We start from the raw sequence: 17,892 nt of genomic DNA, 5'->3' as shown, positions 1-17,892 counted from the left end.
GAATTAGACAGAGAAATCCGAGATTAAATCAGCTCGTTTTCCATCCAGCAGCCCAATCATGCACTTGTCTTATCAACAGGAAGCCAATTTCACGTGTGAGTTCAGCCAAGGACTGAGGACTTTGACTAACTGTGCTACAATGAATTAATGCAAACATCTGTACTTTTCTTCATGATTTAAAAACAAACCATGTCTTAATCTTTACAGAAATGCTTGTCATGTAAACGGTTTGAGTTTTTACAGCTAAAACATGGAGAGGTATGTGTGTGTGTGTGTAGGTTCAGAGCTTGCCTTTCCTCGGGGCTCTCCACGTGGAAGGTGCGCTCGATGACAGTGGTCCACTGCAGGCAGCGGATGATAAATGTGTTGGGCTTGGGCCGTTCCGTCTTCATCAGCTGGCACTCTGACCAACAGCCAGGGAGGGAGCGGGTAGGGAGATGAAGAGAAGGGCCAGTGTTGTAGGGCAAAGAAGAGGAGAGAGACAGACCCACAGTTATAGCCATTTATCTTTATCGCCTCCCTTACAGACACTGTCGGCCAATTTGGAAAAGAACAGGTGCACTACAGTGGAAGAGATTTGAAGGCTCGCCTAAAATGAGGCATTTGCAGAGTTTTCCTCTCCTCATCTTAATATGTGAATTACTTAAGTTCAGCATCAGCACCAAGGAAGGAAGGAAGGAACTTAGAAAGGAAGGAATAACGGATATGTTGTAAGGAAAGGAAGAAAGTTTGGTAAGGAAGTAAGGAATAAAAAAACATAAGACATCAAATCAAATTTCCTAAAACCCAGTAGATTTTGTATGTTTTAATAATTTGAGTGTTTTTCTATAAATTATCTCGACATATGGAGAAATTTATCTTTCTGAGCTCTTATAAAATTGTTATTTTCTTAGCCTAACAGTCAAAACTCTTAAATTACAACAACTGCTGATGGAAAAAACTCAGCAGGCTTGATAATCCTGTCAGAATTTACTAATACACACGTCATCACTTCCTTCACATACATATCCTTTCCCCATTTTGTAGCAAATAATAGTTATGTAAGCAGTTTCCAAAAACAATTAGTCACGATGTTCTCCAAACTGAAAGAACAAAAGCAGAGATTTCCATCTGTACCTTCTTCACATTAACATCTGTTCTCAAATGAAACATGTCAGCAAATAAGTCTGGATGCCACACAAATATGAGCCCTGTCTGATAGATGGAGGACTACAAGTGGACCACCACTGAGATCCAACATGGCTCCATCAGGGTGAATGTGGGATCCAGCTGCAGCCGCCCCCTCAGCAGCGACGCACCATGTGTCCTTTATGATGGGGTCGCTTTGGTGACAAGAAAAAAAACATAACAACCCCGCGAAGGGTTCATGGATGAAAATAAGAGCCTCAGAGCGAAGCCCAGATAAATAGTCCAAATCAAGCCGCTAATGGTGATGATAACTGAGGAGCGCCAGGGAGCAAACATGAGGTTAAACTAGCGGTGTGATCTCTAAATGTTGTGTTCAGTCAAGGGTGTGGCTTTCTGTTATGGGAAGTGTGTTATGGAGTGTTGCTTTTCTTTAATTTTTATGTATATAGAGTATTTATATATGATTTCCTGTCACAATAGAGCAGAAATATTATGAAGCTAACAGAGAAGGAGGACAGCAATCGGACATTACCAGGTGTATTCTCGGGGCTAGAGGCTCCCATGCTTGCAGGGATGCAGTACAATTCTTATCAATGGAAGCAGGGGGAGATTGAGGAAGGCATATGATCCACTATCAATGTCATCTTTTAAGCACCTGGCATACTTTTCTCAGGGTAATCTCTCTACTTACAGGCATAAATACTCATTAATCAATCTACAAATAACTTGAATTGAGTAGAAAATGTGGTGAAAGGCTTAGTCCATGCTGAGCTATCGATTCACTGTAATATCTAATTGTCCATGGATATCGTAATCTATGGCAAGTTTCCGATTGGCCATAGTTAGCCGAGAAAACAGTGCTGAAAATGTGACTGTTTTATTCCATAGCTTCCTTATACGTTTTGCATAAACAAAGATGGTAAAAGTCTCGCCTGCTTTGGCCAGTTGACAAAGACAAGCAGTTTTTAGCCACATTCTAACAGAGCATATTTTTTGTTATTTGAATGCTGTTTCACCTTTACTGTCTTAACAATGAAGCTTTGCTTAAGACAGGATGGTCCTAAATGGGGATCAGAGTAGTAACAGGATTTAAAATAAAATGCAGACATCTCTCTCCCCAGCAACACTGCAGCTTTTCCTTAGCCCCACTTCTGGAACGGAGATGCATTCCCATAATACAGTATAAGGTATGCTGTGGGGTCTCCTCCATATCTAGCTGTGCTTTGAAAATCTCTATAGACACCGGCAAGATACCCAAACCTCCTCAGATGGCATCTTTTGATGGGGAATTTAAATCAGTTTTGAAGAATTATAGCTGTTTTTATTTATTTTTACATTTGTCTTTTTCTGTGTAAAATGCTTACTGTTTGTTTTTTTAGGTAGACAATTTTAAGATCTGCCCAGGGACAACAGATGAAAAATAGGCTTTTGGCTAATTCTGGTACATTTGCAGGAATGCTTTTTAATGTAAACTGTCCCTGTCAAATCAATAAATAAATCTAAAATCAAACCGTTGATAAACTGCCCCTTTGAAGGTAAAAGGTGTAACAAAGAAAACCCCAAAATGTTGGCTTCAGAAGGCCTTTGGGGACATGCAAACAACACATTTCATGTCTGAACCGGGGAACAAGATTAATAAGATAGAAAAGGTGCAAAGTGATTTTCTAGTGAGCAATTATTTACAGATGTGTAGTTGGCCCGGATCTAAGAGGGACTTCCAACAAATAGCTTACAGCTGTTAAGCTTTAAGGAGCTCTTAAAAACAGGTAGAAATATATAGAGCAACAAGTAAAAGTAATGGATTATTCCTGATTGACAGGACAATACGTTTAGATTGAAGTTTTCAATTTATATAAAAAGAAATTACTTATTATTATATAAATAACATATCTAAAATGAGCATATGAAATATTTACCACAAAATAAGGAGAATCATAAAAGCAGGAAACTAAAGTTGTTTTAAAGAAAAGAAAAAAGCGAGAAAAACGCAAGTGTGTGAAAAACAGGCATTTTTTTTTTTGTTCTTTCTGTGGTGGATACTCACGTGCAACAGAGAAGTTATTTAAGGGGGTTTCCAGCTGGTCAGAATCTTGTGGCCGCTCTTTATAACCGATGAATGTACCGTCACTCTTAAGGAGAAAATACCTCGGCCTCCAGGTCTTGATGTATTCTCCTGATATCAGAAACACAGACAGGAAACATTAGTTTACTGGGAAGCCACTGTTTTTGGATTAAACAACATGCCCACTGTTTTACAGCTGTCCTCTTTGGTCTGATGTGGTGATTATTTCTTTTTAGATGGTAAAGTTCTCAGAGACATAATTTTGGGGAGGATATTAAATAAAGACAGCGAATACGATTTATTTCTGGTTTATCTGAGGGAATATACACACACACGCTGCCTAGAAAAATATTCATTGCTCATTAACTTTCTATCACTCGGATGGTTTACAATCAAGACCCCCAGGATCTTTATGTCAAGTTAGTAAATCAAAATATGTTGTTGTGTGAAAATAAATTAAATGCTTTACATGCTTGTTTTTTTTATTCTGAAAACAGCAGTTAGAACAACTCTTCTGATGCTTACAATCAGTTTTATTCCAGGATATCCCTGCAGATAGTCTGTCTAAAACACTGTAACTTCCGCCGAAATGGCTGATTTTCACGTAACTGGCCACGATTAGCAACCGGTCATTATAAAGACAATTTCAAGTACTGGTCCTTGCATTTTTGATTTTTTTTTTTGTTTTGTTTTTTTTGTTTTTTGTTTCCTGAGTGGACAGCGTCATTCTCCTGAACTTGGTCCATGTTTATTTTGGTCAGAGCTTCTAAAAAACGGCGACGATTAACACGGACTAACTGCTGGAGGCTGCTAGAGGCTAACTGCTGGAGGTGGAAAAAGGACAACGTTGGATCAGAGACACTTCACACGCAGACCGAGCACCACAGCTGGGAAGAGAAGGCTGCGGCTTGCCAGTGTCTACTCTGACGGTAGAACGACGAAACAGTCTAAGACTAAATTAAAACGGCTTTTTAAAAGCCACCCAGAAATCTCCCGAGAGCATTCCCCACCTCATCGTTTGTCAACGTCTTTTTTTTCCTTTTTACATTTTGATTAAAAAAAAGCTTGTCTCTGTTGCCTCTTTCACTAAAACGGTGGTCAGTTCATGATGATTTTTTATACTTAATAATAAAATGTCAATGTACATGAGACAACAGCATTGAAGAATTTTTGGATCTGATGCTGTGACAGAATCAGCAGATACTGATTTTGGTGATCAGCTCCCAAAATCCTGATCAGTGCATCTCGTAATGTAACCAAATCGTAGAGATATTGCACACAGTTTTAAAAGTGGGTTTCTTTCCAAAAATGCGAAGACAAATTAAGGACTTTTAATCAAGGTAATCAATAAAAGTTGCTGCTTTCAAACTGGATAAAAATAACATAAAAATTTATGAATAACGTTATACCGAACTGGCTGGTGATATACTTTTGTATAACATAAAGGAAAACACCAAACATTCACAACAATCTACCAAAACACACAGAGGAAAGAATACCATCGTCCCTTAATTTGTACTCTCTAGTATTCCTGATTTCCCTATACCATTAATTGGGCCTTTTAGAATAAAAGTATCAATGACATGACTCCTCTTGATATCTGCCATGCATGTCCATCCTGCTCACTTACACAACTTGATTCACACCAATGAATCTCTGAACAAGGTCGAAATTCAATTTATTCTGGTGATGCTTCAGGAAATGTTGTGCCAGATGTTGTGCAGACGGAAGGGGGAAAAAACAAAAAAACAACCAACATACCATAACAAGGCAGTGGCACACAGTGGCGAGGAACTTGAATATTTATACTAGAAAAAAACTGTAATTTATTTTTAATTACGGAGCCACATATTAACCCCCTGCTGAGCAGCACCAAGCTGTCCTTAATTGCCCCATTTCCTCTAACACAGAACTGTGTCTGGTGTACAGAGATGTAGAAGATCTGTCAACACGAGCTTCTGCTACCCTCACTCAAACAAACTTCTGATTGATAAAACTGGAAAGAGATCAGTCAGTAGAAAACAAACAGGCACTAGCTGAGTGCTGATCCACATAGAAGAATTAAGGGTATATAAAACCGAACATAGCCCGACCTCCGTCGAAGTTCTTCTGTTGTGTTAACCGATCATTTCCTTTTTTACTTACGTTTTTCATTCCATAGAATTTACCTTGCATGACAGTAACCACCCCCATATTCAAAGTATGTCATTGGTGGTGTAGTGGTAGCGGTCACTGTTGCAGGTGTCTGGATTTTGATTCATGACTTTGAAAGCCTTGTTGCCCTGGTTTCCACCTGCTGTCTCTTTCAATTTCCTGTCTGATTGCTTTCAAAACAAGGCCACTAATATCACACAAACCCCATTAATCAAAAAGTAAGTTATGCTTTTTCAAATGACAGTATCAATGGCTGCTAAAAAGGCTATGACTCAAAAATGGTTGAGTTTGAAAATACTAACATCACATGAGTGGGTCAATCACATTGATAACATTTTCAAAATTGAAAGGAGTAACTGTAAACTCAAGTTAGAGATGGATATAATTCAGGACAATTGGTCAAAGTGGTTGACATATATGACAGCAAAAAAGCATGATATTCTATGATGCCTTATAAGTATAATACCCTCGTTGTATAGTTTTAAGACCCGTCTTTGTATTTCTAAGAGATGGAATAAAAAGTAAATGACAAAAGTCAATTAATGCTGGATAACTGCATTAACGGACAAAGTATTTTAAAACAAATATACTTGTCATCCGAGGAGATCCCCGTATATTTTATTCTAGTTGTCGAATTCCAGAAGTCATTTGTTTTATCTCTTAAAAAAAGGAATTTCCAGATCTTATTATGAAACAGTGTCATAACAAGAAAAGCCATGTTTCATAGGTACTTATTTTAAACACACAGGTTAGACTTTGTCTTCGTTTAAAGAACAAAGACAAAAAGAAAACCACTGTTTTCTTTTAAAAGGTGTTGATGTTTTTGGTACAGTTCTGAGTTTCTGGAGCCTTTTAAAGTTGTTTCATTCAGACAATGAATGTTTCTCTACATTTTCTTCTGTCAAGTCCATTTTTCATGTGGCATATCTGTGGTTTCACTTTTCTTTAACCACTGAAAGGTCAAAAAAAAGGGGAAACAAACTCAGACATAGTTGAATCAACGCACACACACAACTTTTTACGTTTTACTAGATGTGTGGGGTGTAAGCACCAATAGGTTGACTGACAAACAGCCAGTAGCTCAAAACCTTTTAGATGGTCATTGTTAACTAAATAAAAAGGCGGATATTTTCCACTTTGGTTTAAACGACTTTATTCATCACCTTTCTACAGTTTTATTAAGATCTTACACCTTTTCTGCCCCCCATTTTTCACTTCCCTTCTTTTTTCAAGCACACTCCAAATATGTTACCATAGACAGGCAGAACAAAAAGAAAAACCTTTGATTAAACGTATAAATGCTCTAACTGATGCCTTGTGTACATGAGAACCTATGTCTTAATGACACCGACTGTATAAATAAGAGTTTAAGAATAAAAAAGATTGGACACAACTACACAAAAAAAGTCTTGTTTATTGTAGAGTTATTAGAAAGTAACTCATCTTTTCTTAACAACACAGGATAGATGTGGTGCAAAGATGTGTCATTTGTCAGCTTGAAACCACAAACCTTTCAGTTCAGTCATTTACAAATATGCACTTGACTTCAAAGAATTACCACCCACAGTATTTCAGATCACCCAGCCACAGCAGAGAAATGCCCTCAGAGATAGTAAACACATGTTCTAAACACCAAGAGCACATATAAGGTGAAATTTATCAGTAAAGACAATGAGTTCACTTCAGCAATGACAAAATGCCAAAATCTAAGGCAAGAAAGAATGCTGAACCCTCTGTACCGAGCCTCGTTTTCCTCAGCTGGGCCCCAGCTGGTGACTTGTTCTCCTGACAGGTTTTGGCTGACCCATATTCCCCTGATATCCTCCATGCCAGCTAACATTGAGGACAGTATGTGCACAATGTAGAGGCAGGATAATGAGCCCTCTACCTGACAAGACACAGGCTCTGCGTATGAGCGGAACCTTGGTCACTTTACAGAGAACAACAAAAAAAAGTTTCAGTGATGAGGAAATAACATCAAAAATCCCTTCCAGACTGGGTAATATTCTTATATACACACACTGATGTGATGGGCAGAGACAGGTGTTTGACCACAGCTCTGTGCGCTTGTGTGCAAATAGATTTGTTTATACATTGGCTCATAGGCAAAAAAAAAGAAGGGCCCTGTGTGTGTAGTAGATTACATCAACACGCACTTTGGAAGGTGGAGAGCATTTCCTGCCAACTCTGCTGACGCATAGCACCCACCAGAGAAGCAGCATGGGTGGTACTAAATGACGCAGCAGCAATTCCAGGCTCGGAAAGCCTTGCATCTTGGAGACACTGAGGTGGCCTTGATGGAGATGATCAAGCCAGCCTTGCATTCTCAGTCAACAGAGTCGTCCAAGAATTTTCACTATGCTGAACTGTGATGTCAGCAGAGACAAGTTCATATGATTACCGAACTAGGATGAAAAAAAGCCCTATATGCTCACAGGGATTTGTAAAAAAAAAAAAAAGGCAACCAAGACATTTGAAGCACAAAAATTCTCTTCTAAATCAGAAAGAACTTTTGGGAAACTCCCCATCTGCAAAGCAAATTTTCACCTTGTACACACTGCTTTGAGACAGGAGGACACTGCAACTTCCTCGTGTGTGACCGCAAAATCTGGTCACATGACAAACAGTGGAAGTAGCTATATCCGGGTGTCTGCGACTGCGTCTCCGCAGCACTGCAGTGCAACACACACAGCAGGCAGACACACACACATCCAACGCAGACTCTGCTGAAAGCGTAAACAACAAAGATGACCCTTGGAGGCTTCCCGTTTACACTCATTTCCCCTTCTACTTTTATTCATCTGTACTTTCCACACACTTTTTAAGCGCTGACATGACAAGAAAGTGAAACCGACAGCTGGGCTTTTTGAGTCTTTAACAGTTAGCGTAAACAAAGTTGGGGACAGACTGCGGTCACAGACTTGCATTCAGTTAAAAACTGATGCAAAAAAAAGCTCCTGCAAGATGAGCTACAAAGCAAGCATTGTTGAGCATGTTTACACAGCCTCACTGATCAGAAGGAAAACCAAACAAAGAAAATTCTAAGTATATCCATTTTCAACATAGCATCTAACAAAGGTATTCATACACTTCAGGAGTTTTCACTAACGATTACAAGCATAGGCTTTAGTGTTTTGTTGTAAATTACCTGTAGTTATAAAAGAAACAAACGAAGTAGAGATTAGCTTTTGGATGACAGGAAACTAATTTTCGGTTTTCAACAGATTCTTTCAACTATCTGAAAACTGGGGCGTTTATTGACATTCCTCTTCTAAGTGCTGTATTATGTTGTTTATGGACAAAATACATTATAAATTAGCTCAAGATCAGTCAGACAGCAAGTATGACAAGTGTGTCCGTGACATCAATTTACAAGTCTTCCTGTGGATTTATAACAGGATTTAGGCCTCCACTCGAACTAGAACATTCAACTAGGCGACATCGACGTCCGATGGAGGAGTTTGCCCTGCCAATAAAAGGTTTTCGGTTTAAGCCCTGCTCAATTTTTTGATGTCATTGTGTCCTTGGTCCAGACCCTTGTCCACTGAAGGGGGTTAGAGGGGAGGTTAACTTGCAACCATCAATGTGTTCAAGAATGAATGAATGACTGAATGCAGTGTAAGGTGCTTTGGTCAACTCTCCTGACTTGGAAAAGTACAATACAAGAACAGGCCATTTACCATTTACAAATCCAGAGCAGCTCTAGCTGTACGTTTGGGTCATTTTGTTACTGGAAAGTGAAATCCCACCTCAGGTTGAAGTCTTTTGCAAACACCATCAGGTTTTCATCCAAAAATTCAGCTTTTCATCTTCCCTTAAACAGAGACAAGGTTAAATCTATTGGCTATCCTTTAAAAATTTATTTTATGCTCATCCTTCTTCCATCCAGACTAATCGATTTATCTAAAGAGGCTCCAAACTGAGCTGCAAGTCTCAGCAGCTCCTCCAGAGTAACCAGACTAGATGAATGCACTCCCTGGCTGGCTTATTGGTTTAGTTGGATCAGAATGTCTTTAGATTTATAGTTCCCACCTCTATTACTAGATGATTATGTACTAAGCTGCGTTTACCTGACAGATAAAATTACCTACAACTACTTTATGTGAAGAAATACTTCTGCAGAGAACTTTAAATTAATCAAACGCATTTAAAATGTTTGGTACAGTTTCTCTAGTGCTCAGCTGTGTAAAACCCCAACTGCATATAAAGGGGAACATGGACAGCTGAAAAAAAGATAATACGCCTAAAAGACACAGGAAAGCATTCTACTTTCTAGTTAGTTCATCATCACTGTTCCAGTAAACTAAACCCCATCGGATGGCGAAATGTTCTCCAAAACAGGAAAATGGCCCACAGAAACACTGACCTCAACATAGATAAGACTTTCATCAAAAGTCTGATCAAGAAACACACAAACACAGACCACTACAATAGGAAATCCTTCCAGTTATCTGTGTCACAGAATCAAAGCATTTCTAAAGAAGTCTGACAGCAGCCATGTGGCTCAGCTCAAGTAAATTAGGGGAAGGACAGAAGTATAATAAGAGTGATTTGACACAAGATGAGCGATGGGAGAACTGGAGGGGATGAAAAAGCTCTGTGCGAGGAGCTGTGCTGAATGGAGTGCTAGTGAGACAGATCGCTACATATGTTCCCCACATATGTAGGCCTGCAAGTGGAAGAGAGCGTGTATGAGCTATGCGCACTGAGACAGTGTGTGTGTGTGAGCATGAGAGGAGCTGTCAGGGCCTGATAGAGTGTCTTTACATGACAAGCAGCTGCTGAGGGCCGGGATGCGCGCTGGGCAAAGTGGAAAATAATGAACAGAGAACCACTGCCAAACACAACAGAATTCATCTTTATTTGCCAACTGCTGCATTGCTCTGTATATGTGGACAGCCCTTACATTGAGCTGCCACGCCCGTCATCCCACAAACACAAAACAAGGTGTATATGGAGGGGGCAGGTTTGGCCACAGCTGTAAAAGTATCATCCTGTTCCCCCATGTTTGTGTTTATATAACAAGTCGAATCAACACTGGAGTTTTACTTTTTTGTTCTTAGTAATAACCCCAATAGTACAAGGAGGTCACCACCTTTTCACCGAGTTAACAGCTACAAATCTCATAACATCCTTTGGCCTTCAGATTATCTCAAGAACTATAGAGAGAGTCAGTGAATGGGTTTCCTTGACCAGGCATCTGCAGACTAAGGTTGTATTCTCACCATAAAAGTCCTTCGGCATGCCTGTCTGTGAAAATTCTTTCATCCAGGTCATGGCAACCACAGATAGGCTTTAAGCAGATCCAACCAGACTTTCGCTTCAATATTATGAGAGCATTTTTATACCTAACCAGTTATGGCAGGTCGCACTAGAGAAACCTGTACATTGAGTGCTGCTTTTTTTAAGCAAGTACACAAGAAAAAAAAAAAAAAGACTCCAACAACCTAGGAGAGTGAGAGATTTGTCACTGATTTGTAACCAACTAGGAGTGGGCTTGGATTATTGGCCTAAAATTGCTTAATAGCAGCAAGGACCGAACTAGACATCCCTCTGATGCAAGGTGCCACAATGGTAGACTCATGGATAGGGGTAGTAATTCTACCAGGAAAAAAGAGCAAAAAGTTTGGTTGCCACCGTTTTGAGCTTTGGTCCCCCTGTTCTGTTCTAGTTGAAGGAGGAGCTTCTTTTTTGTTTAATGTACTTTTTCCAAGTGAACTATAACTTGCATCAAAGTCACACAATTCGCATTGCATTTCCAGACAAGCTCATTCTTTTAAAACTTATGCTATTAAATATGTGGGTACAGCTTGGGAAATTGTCGAGTTCAACATGACTGCACATCAGTGCATGTTGGCATTAATATTTATCTATACTGCTTCATTGGCAGGCAGGTAGAATCTGTCTCAAAGTGAGGAAGGGTAAGTGCTCAATTTAACTAGTAAAAACTCTGGTCACTAATGATTTCTCTGGCTACTTTTAAAAACTTATTTATAGAAATGACATGTTCAAAACTGTTGCAATTTTAAAACCATTTAAACTCTTGATCTTTATATTCTCAACTACCCAATGCCAAACAGAACTGGTTTTACAGACCAAAACATTTCACTCACTAACTTGCAAGAAAGCAGAATCTAGGGCACTTTTATCTTAAGAGCCCTAAACAGTGAAAGTTACATGGGGAGGCCCATAGAATAATGTAATTGAATAAAGGGCAGAAAAGGAAGAACGAGGTAGTGGAAGTGGTTAATTGCCGTTTCTGGCGAATGTCCTGCTCTACGCCTTTCCATCTGACAAGAACAGGAAGGTTGAAATCCCAGCTGTTGCAGCTTATTGGCTTTTAATAAAACACATCAAGTAAAAAACAACAGGTCTGATGCCTGCATAACTCATCATAGAAAAAGAAAGATTCACTAAAGAAGATTGGATAAACCATACCCTCATTCAAGTTATAAGAGGGCAAGTCATCTCTCACAGCAAGAGGGAGGGAGAGAGGTTCAGACAAAATGTGCCTCTCAGTGCCCAAACCCAGTGGTTGGACTTCCTGAGAGGGCTGCTGTTGGGTTTTGTCCCCCGTCTGGCCATTCATGGCTCGGGGATGAGAGGAAGGGAGCCAGTGGTAACTCCATGAACTGTGCATGTGTGTTTGAGTGGTGGGAATCGGATGAGAGGGGTGGAGGGAGGGGGTGAAGCGGAGGTTGAGGATTAGGGAATTAGAACTCCAAATCAAGGGAGGAGGGGGAGGGTGGGCTTTGCCTTTTGTTGGTTTTTCCTCAGCCGCCCCCGCCATCCCTTCGGCCCTTTTCTGCCGGGTTCTGCCTGTAGGCTGCAGCTGCGGCCCGCCGTCCTGTGCCCTGCATCTTAATGAGCTAAGGGCTCCAGAGGAGAGAGGGCTCCCTGATGCAAGGGTCACCAATAAGGCCCAGCAACCATGATCTTAACTTCTACCATGAACTGTCCTCATTTGAAGGCATACTGCATAACTTCTTGCTATTTAAAGACCCATCTACCTATTAGCGCTATTCACAGCAGAGGAGGTAGCATCAGGCCAATGTAAACTGCCCAGGTGTTTGTGAACATATTGACTGTTCTGGCACTCGTCTTTCTTTCAGCATGAGCAGCATAAAGACGACTTAAGATTGGACTTGCATCATCATTATCATCATGAGTTGAAGGACCATCCTGCTCTGAAATCAAACCATCTCACCGTCGCTAGGGCTGCTGCTGCTGCTACCCTAACGAAAAAAAAAAGGGAGAAAAAAGGAGCTAGGGGGTTGGGGATGCGATGGAAGCTGCCCCTCTTTCTCACGCTCATAAGAAAGCGCTCACTTCTTCTCCATGGTGAGTGACACCTGCTGATTACCATAGAGACACTGTGGGAAGTTCCCCCCGCAACACAGGGCCGAGATTTGCCCCTTCTCCCTGGGTAAACAAGCAACCCATGGATTAGTTAACCGGGTTACTGCATGACAAACATATAAACACACACTATTTGAAGCAAATTAGTGGCAATAAAGTCTCAAGGTCTGATGTAAGATCTAATACTTTAAGATAGGAAAACTGCAGTGGAAAAGCCAAGTGGAGTCACAAGGCACATTTCCACTCAAGGAATCCTTTCAAGGAGCCATGGATATTTTCTCAGGTCATGCATTTCCACTGACACTACCAGATTTAGAGATTTAAGCTTCATACATTTTCTTCTTTTAATTTTAAATTTACTTACTCTTTATTCATTTTGGGGCACTTTTGGTTTCAACGGCATCCCTTTGGACCGGATAAACGGTGAACTGTTTCAAAATGTATAAGAAACATAGGGCAAAAACAAAGAGCATGAACACACAACTAGTGTGCAAAATTTTACCAATAAGCCAACTTTTTGTTTTGTTTTGTTTGTAAATGGATACACATTCCGTTTGAAAAAGTATGGTTTAGGGGCTTCTCCGATTTCTCTGATCATGGTCAAACTACTTTATGATCTTCAAAGCTGATGTGACAGATATGCATTTTGGTCAAAAAGTGAAACAGCCAAGCATTGCCCCCTAGCTTTTGATTCTTCTCCTTCCTTGCTAAACCAGAGAGCCGTGCCAGTGAAATGATTGATTTCCAGGACTGGGAATATTTTGCTGCTTCGTAGCAGCTTCTGCTATGGGTCTGAACTGTCAGGGTTGTCATTATACTAGCAACAGGGTAGTGGGCTAGACGTGGAGGATAGAGAAGGGGGCTGGGCTTAGTGGAGTGGGCAAGGGATGTCGGAGCCAGGAAATATGAAGGACTAAGAATGGAAAAGAACAAGAGATCAGATAGTGAAGAAGACGGTGGGGGAACAAAAACCAGGGGGGTGGTGATTAGGAAAAAAAAAAAGCACTGCTGAGCATCAGTTGGGGCCAGCAGCCGGGTTCTCCACAGAAAAGTAAGCACACAGCAGGCCTGTCATAAGACGAGACGCATTGGTAGAGGTGACACCTCCCGCAGCCTCCTGGTCCCAACACCATTCCAGCTACCCTGCCTGCCGACAGCTGCACCCCAGTAATTTACTTTTCTTCACCACATTTAGCAAGAAGACTGCTTCCCATTTCCCAAAGCAGGGGGTCTGTGCTGAAGGCCAGAAACTTAGCCTGCCAGGTTCCTGGTGAGACACCCTCTGCTCTGGACCCTGCCTAGAGGGGCCACAGTCAGCGCACCTTCAAACTCTTTCATATTCTCGGGATTGAGCAGGAATAGCTAAATAGCTCATACAAAACGGCCCCCAGGTCCCATTATAAAACCAGCAAACTGATGTATCTTCATTGGATTTTGTGTGATTAACAATAGGTGATACAAAAAAGAAGAACTGAAAAAAAATTGTGTTAAAACATCAATCAAAACTCTGGTACTTAAGTGTACAGTCCTGCTCAAAAACTAAACCACAGCTCCAGTCTGTCGTTCTCCAGGTTTCTGGAGAAGGACGGACCAGTATTTACCTCCATTCCAACTACGAATGTCTGATTTAGTTTCCTTTACAACCAAGATGGGCCTATTGGCTGCTACTAGGCTCTCAAGCATGCCAGTTTAGGTGGATAAGCATTTCCTGGTATCTTTATCTTTTGTTTAAATTTTTTGAAGATGATGGGAGAGACTGGGATTATTTTATAAATTAACTCTTCTGTAATGACTTCACATGGTGTCCTCCACAGCCCCTTTGGTCTCCATGTTGTCAGATGGCATTAAGATTCCTCACGCTGTTCCTCAACATTGCTGGGATCCACTAGAGGGTGCTGCTGTTGCCGTATGTGAGACTATCACGTTCACTTCCTGTTTTGACTGACCTACGTCCTGTGGAGATACTTATGCTCTCTCCGTCTGAGCTACATTCTCTTTTCTGTGATATCTCTAAGTTACTCCAACAGTCCAGAAGCATTTTAAAACACAGGTTCTACTGTTGTATTTTTCTACAGGGCACTTGTTCGGTTCACATGGTTTTTATTTCAGGTAGTAAGGGTTAACTAGCCTAGGCTACCACTGGGTTAGCACTGCTATGGCTTCTCTCTCTGTCTCCCTTGACTCACAGCAGATCTTTCAAGGAATTTGGTCAAAATGTCAAAATCCTCCAAAAACCTGACATTCCAGTGTGCAGACCAGGAAGCCGAGTCATAGTTTAACATTACCCTATGAGGCTTCTGTATTGTTACCCACTCTTTACTCCATCTAGACAGTGTCTTGCCCACACCCAAAATAAAAAAAAAATTAGAAAAGAATCCTAAAGGAGTAAATCATGATAATCTAATTAAAAACAAAATGACACTAACTTGGGAAAAGTGAAAACAATTAAATGTGGATTAACATAAGAGCTCTTTCTTTAAAAAGTCTATTAGTTGATGACTTGATTCGTGATTTGTGTTGTATTACAGAAACTTGGCTGCAGGAAGAGGATTATGTGAGCATAAATAAGGCAACTCCCTCTGATTATTTACATTTTTATATACCAAGAAATTTTGGGCGGGGAGGAATACTTTAGTACGTCTTACTGAGCCAGTTAATAGTTACAATTCTTTTGAACATTTAATCCTTAATTTCCCTCACCCATATTGCAAAGCAACAAAATCTCTTCAGTTTGTATCAACCACCAGGTCCTTATTCTGATATTTTAGATCAGTTTATGGTAGTTCCTATCTGATTTATTTTAAATACTGATATGAACATGATAGAGGAGGATTTTACAATCCATGCTGACCTTTAATGCCACCGTAGACTCGATTGGCTTTGTTCAAAATGTGAGTAGTCCTACACATTTTTATTTTCATTCTTTGGAACTTATGCTGACATATGGCATTGAATGTGAAGAAATAACAGTATTCCCTCACAACCCTATCCTCTCTCACAACTTTTTTTTTTCAATCTTAGATAGCGTTGTTGTAAATCAGCCAAACTGTTTTAAAAAAAATTTCAATTTGAGTTTAAACTCCTGTCTTGACTCAGAAATGCTAGCAGTTTTTTAGACATCTCCATAACTGTAGTGATATTCACTCTAAGGAATGCATAACAGCCTTACAAAAACAAACCTTGTATGAAGCTTTATTTATTGCAGTACATGGGCAACAAGACTGAAATACTTTTTGAAGATCAGTCAAAATTGTCTGGAGTTTATCAATTGTAGTTCATTGTTACATAAATGTATGTTGTTATTTTTATTTTTCGCCTTATAAAACAACCATTTTAACTAAATTGAGTGGAAATTTTCTCCAGTGGTGCAATAAGAACGGTGATGTTATTGTTCGTCTGTGCAGTACAGCCATAATGAGGGGATGTGTAGGAGCCTGGCTGAGTCCAACAATAAATCTGGCAGCCAGTCAAACACCTCAAGTCTTTAAACAGTCAGCATTGCAGTATCATGAGACATTCCTAATCAGGTAGGTATGCTCCTTTGAAGAGCTTTTAGTAGAACAAACTCTGCTCTCCTTTACAGAGGTAATAAAAAGGGAAAAATTGTTGGCTGAATTCTTCCAGGTCTGTTCACCAGATGCAAAGTATAACAATATTCAGAAGATGGAAAAAAAAAGATGTATACGCTTCCATGCATTGTGTCTGATGTTTTTGAACAACCTCCCCCACCCATATCCCTTCAAGAAATTATGCTCCCTCCGTGCCCCATGGAATCGCTTGGACCACCAACACGGTTTTGCTTGGAGGAGCACATCATGGGTGTCCTTCAGCCTCATGACCAGCAAAAGGGACCAATTAGCTGATGAGCTCCAAACCAGACCACGAGAGGTTCTGTGTGGCACGTCACACACATCCTCCATCAACTCTCCTCATGCTGACTGGGTCACTGAGCAATGTTCTGGGAACATTACAAAGACGCAGCTTAACTTTTGCCTCTTGTTTTTTGCCTCTTTTCCTCACCACCTCTACTGGCATGCACTCTGCACCTCCCTTCCCTCAGGAGCCGGAGCCAGCTGAGTGTGCTACCCAAATCCAACAGTTGTTGTGGCCTTCGTTAGCCTAACAAGGGGGGCGACTCTTTATACTTGTCAAGGAGCAAATGAGTCAAACAAACTAGGGCCAGGAAAGAAGCGAGGACAAGCAAGCGCTGTTCTGTCGTGCTTCACTAAATTTTGGCTTCACTGGAAACTGGGGAAGCCACAATCTGCTGCTTTGATGTCTGACGATGCTCCGGCTTTGAAGGAAAAATGTTTCCAAAGAAGAACGACATGCAGCTCGGAATCTGCAGCTGCGAGAGGCCGTAGACAGATTTAAAATGTGTGGGTGCACACTGCAAAGCACCTAAAAGTGGAAACGTAAACAACTGGTTATAATATTACCAACAAAGGCCTGAAGTCGCAATGTTGTCCATGTGTAAGAATGCCTGGTGATGTTCTGGTGAAAGTGATGAACTGCAGTGGATTATATATTCAAGTCATAATTTTTTGCCCTAATATAAACACACAATATTAAACAGCATTAAGAAAAAACAACTGCAGATCCTTCTGCTAAGCAATCAAAATCCATTATTTACATCAGACAAAAAAAACCCCATAAATATCCATTTATGTTAAAAGAAAAGTAGTTTAAAGTACTTAACATCAGTTAATGTAGAATTTCTGAGATACAGAAAAAGGGCTTTATAAGCTTCCGTTCAGAGATGTATTTAACTGCTCAGAAAGTCTGTCATTATGATGCAATATCATCTGTCCATCTAGCATAGTTATTCACATTGCTATAAGTTCATTTATTTGATGTATTATTTGACTCCCAAGACCTGACTTCCATTTTTCCTTAGCCATTTTTATTTATTGCCATCTTAAAACGGCAGCCAGATTGTACATCGCCTTCAGGTGTCATTCGTAGTTATACATCCATCCAACTAAAATGTGAATTTTAAGTAAACTTTTAAAAAGGCAAAATGTCATTATACGCTTCATATGTGTCATATGTGGGATTTCTACATTACATTGTCACAAATGGATTAAATAAACAGGAAGTAGAGGCTGAAATCTACCAATGACCACAGATCAGTAATGGATAGGGATGTTGATTGTTAATATTTATTGATATCGATACCTTTATCGATA

At 40.2% G+C, this 17,892-nt stretch overlaps 1 protein-coding gene across 2 annotated transcripts in view; it reads right to left on the bottom strand.

The window, feature by feature from the left end:
- The window catches only part of akt1 (v-akt murine thymoma viral oncogene homolog 1), a 52,201-nt gene that overhangs the window by 17,553 nt on the left and 16,756 nt on the right, over positions 1-17,892 (bottom strand). For both annotated transcript variants that reach the window (XM_015389936.1, XM_015389937.1), the window contains exons 3-4: positions 3,173-3,301; positions 292-403 (exon numbers count right to left, since the gene is read on the bottom strand). In XM_015389936.1, the coding sequence (XP_015245422.1) occupies positions 292-403; positions 3,173-3,301 (241 nt within the window). The remainder of the gene's footprint in view (positions 1-291; positions 404-3,172; positions 3,302-17,892) is intronic.

Source organism: Cyprinodon variegatus, unplaced genomic scaffold (assembly GCF_000732505.1).
Source record: "Cyprinodon variegatus isolate N-32 unplaced genomic scaffold, C_variegatus-1.0 Scaffold480, whole genome shotgun sequence".
In the NCBI taxonomy this organism is placed as follows: Eukaryota; Metazoa; Chordata; class Actinopteri; order Cyprinodontiformes; family Cyprinodontidae; genus Cyprinodon; species Cyprinodon variegatus.
This window is presented reverse-complemented; position numbering and strand designations above follow the sequence as displayed.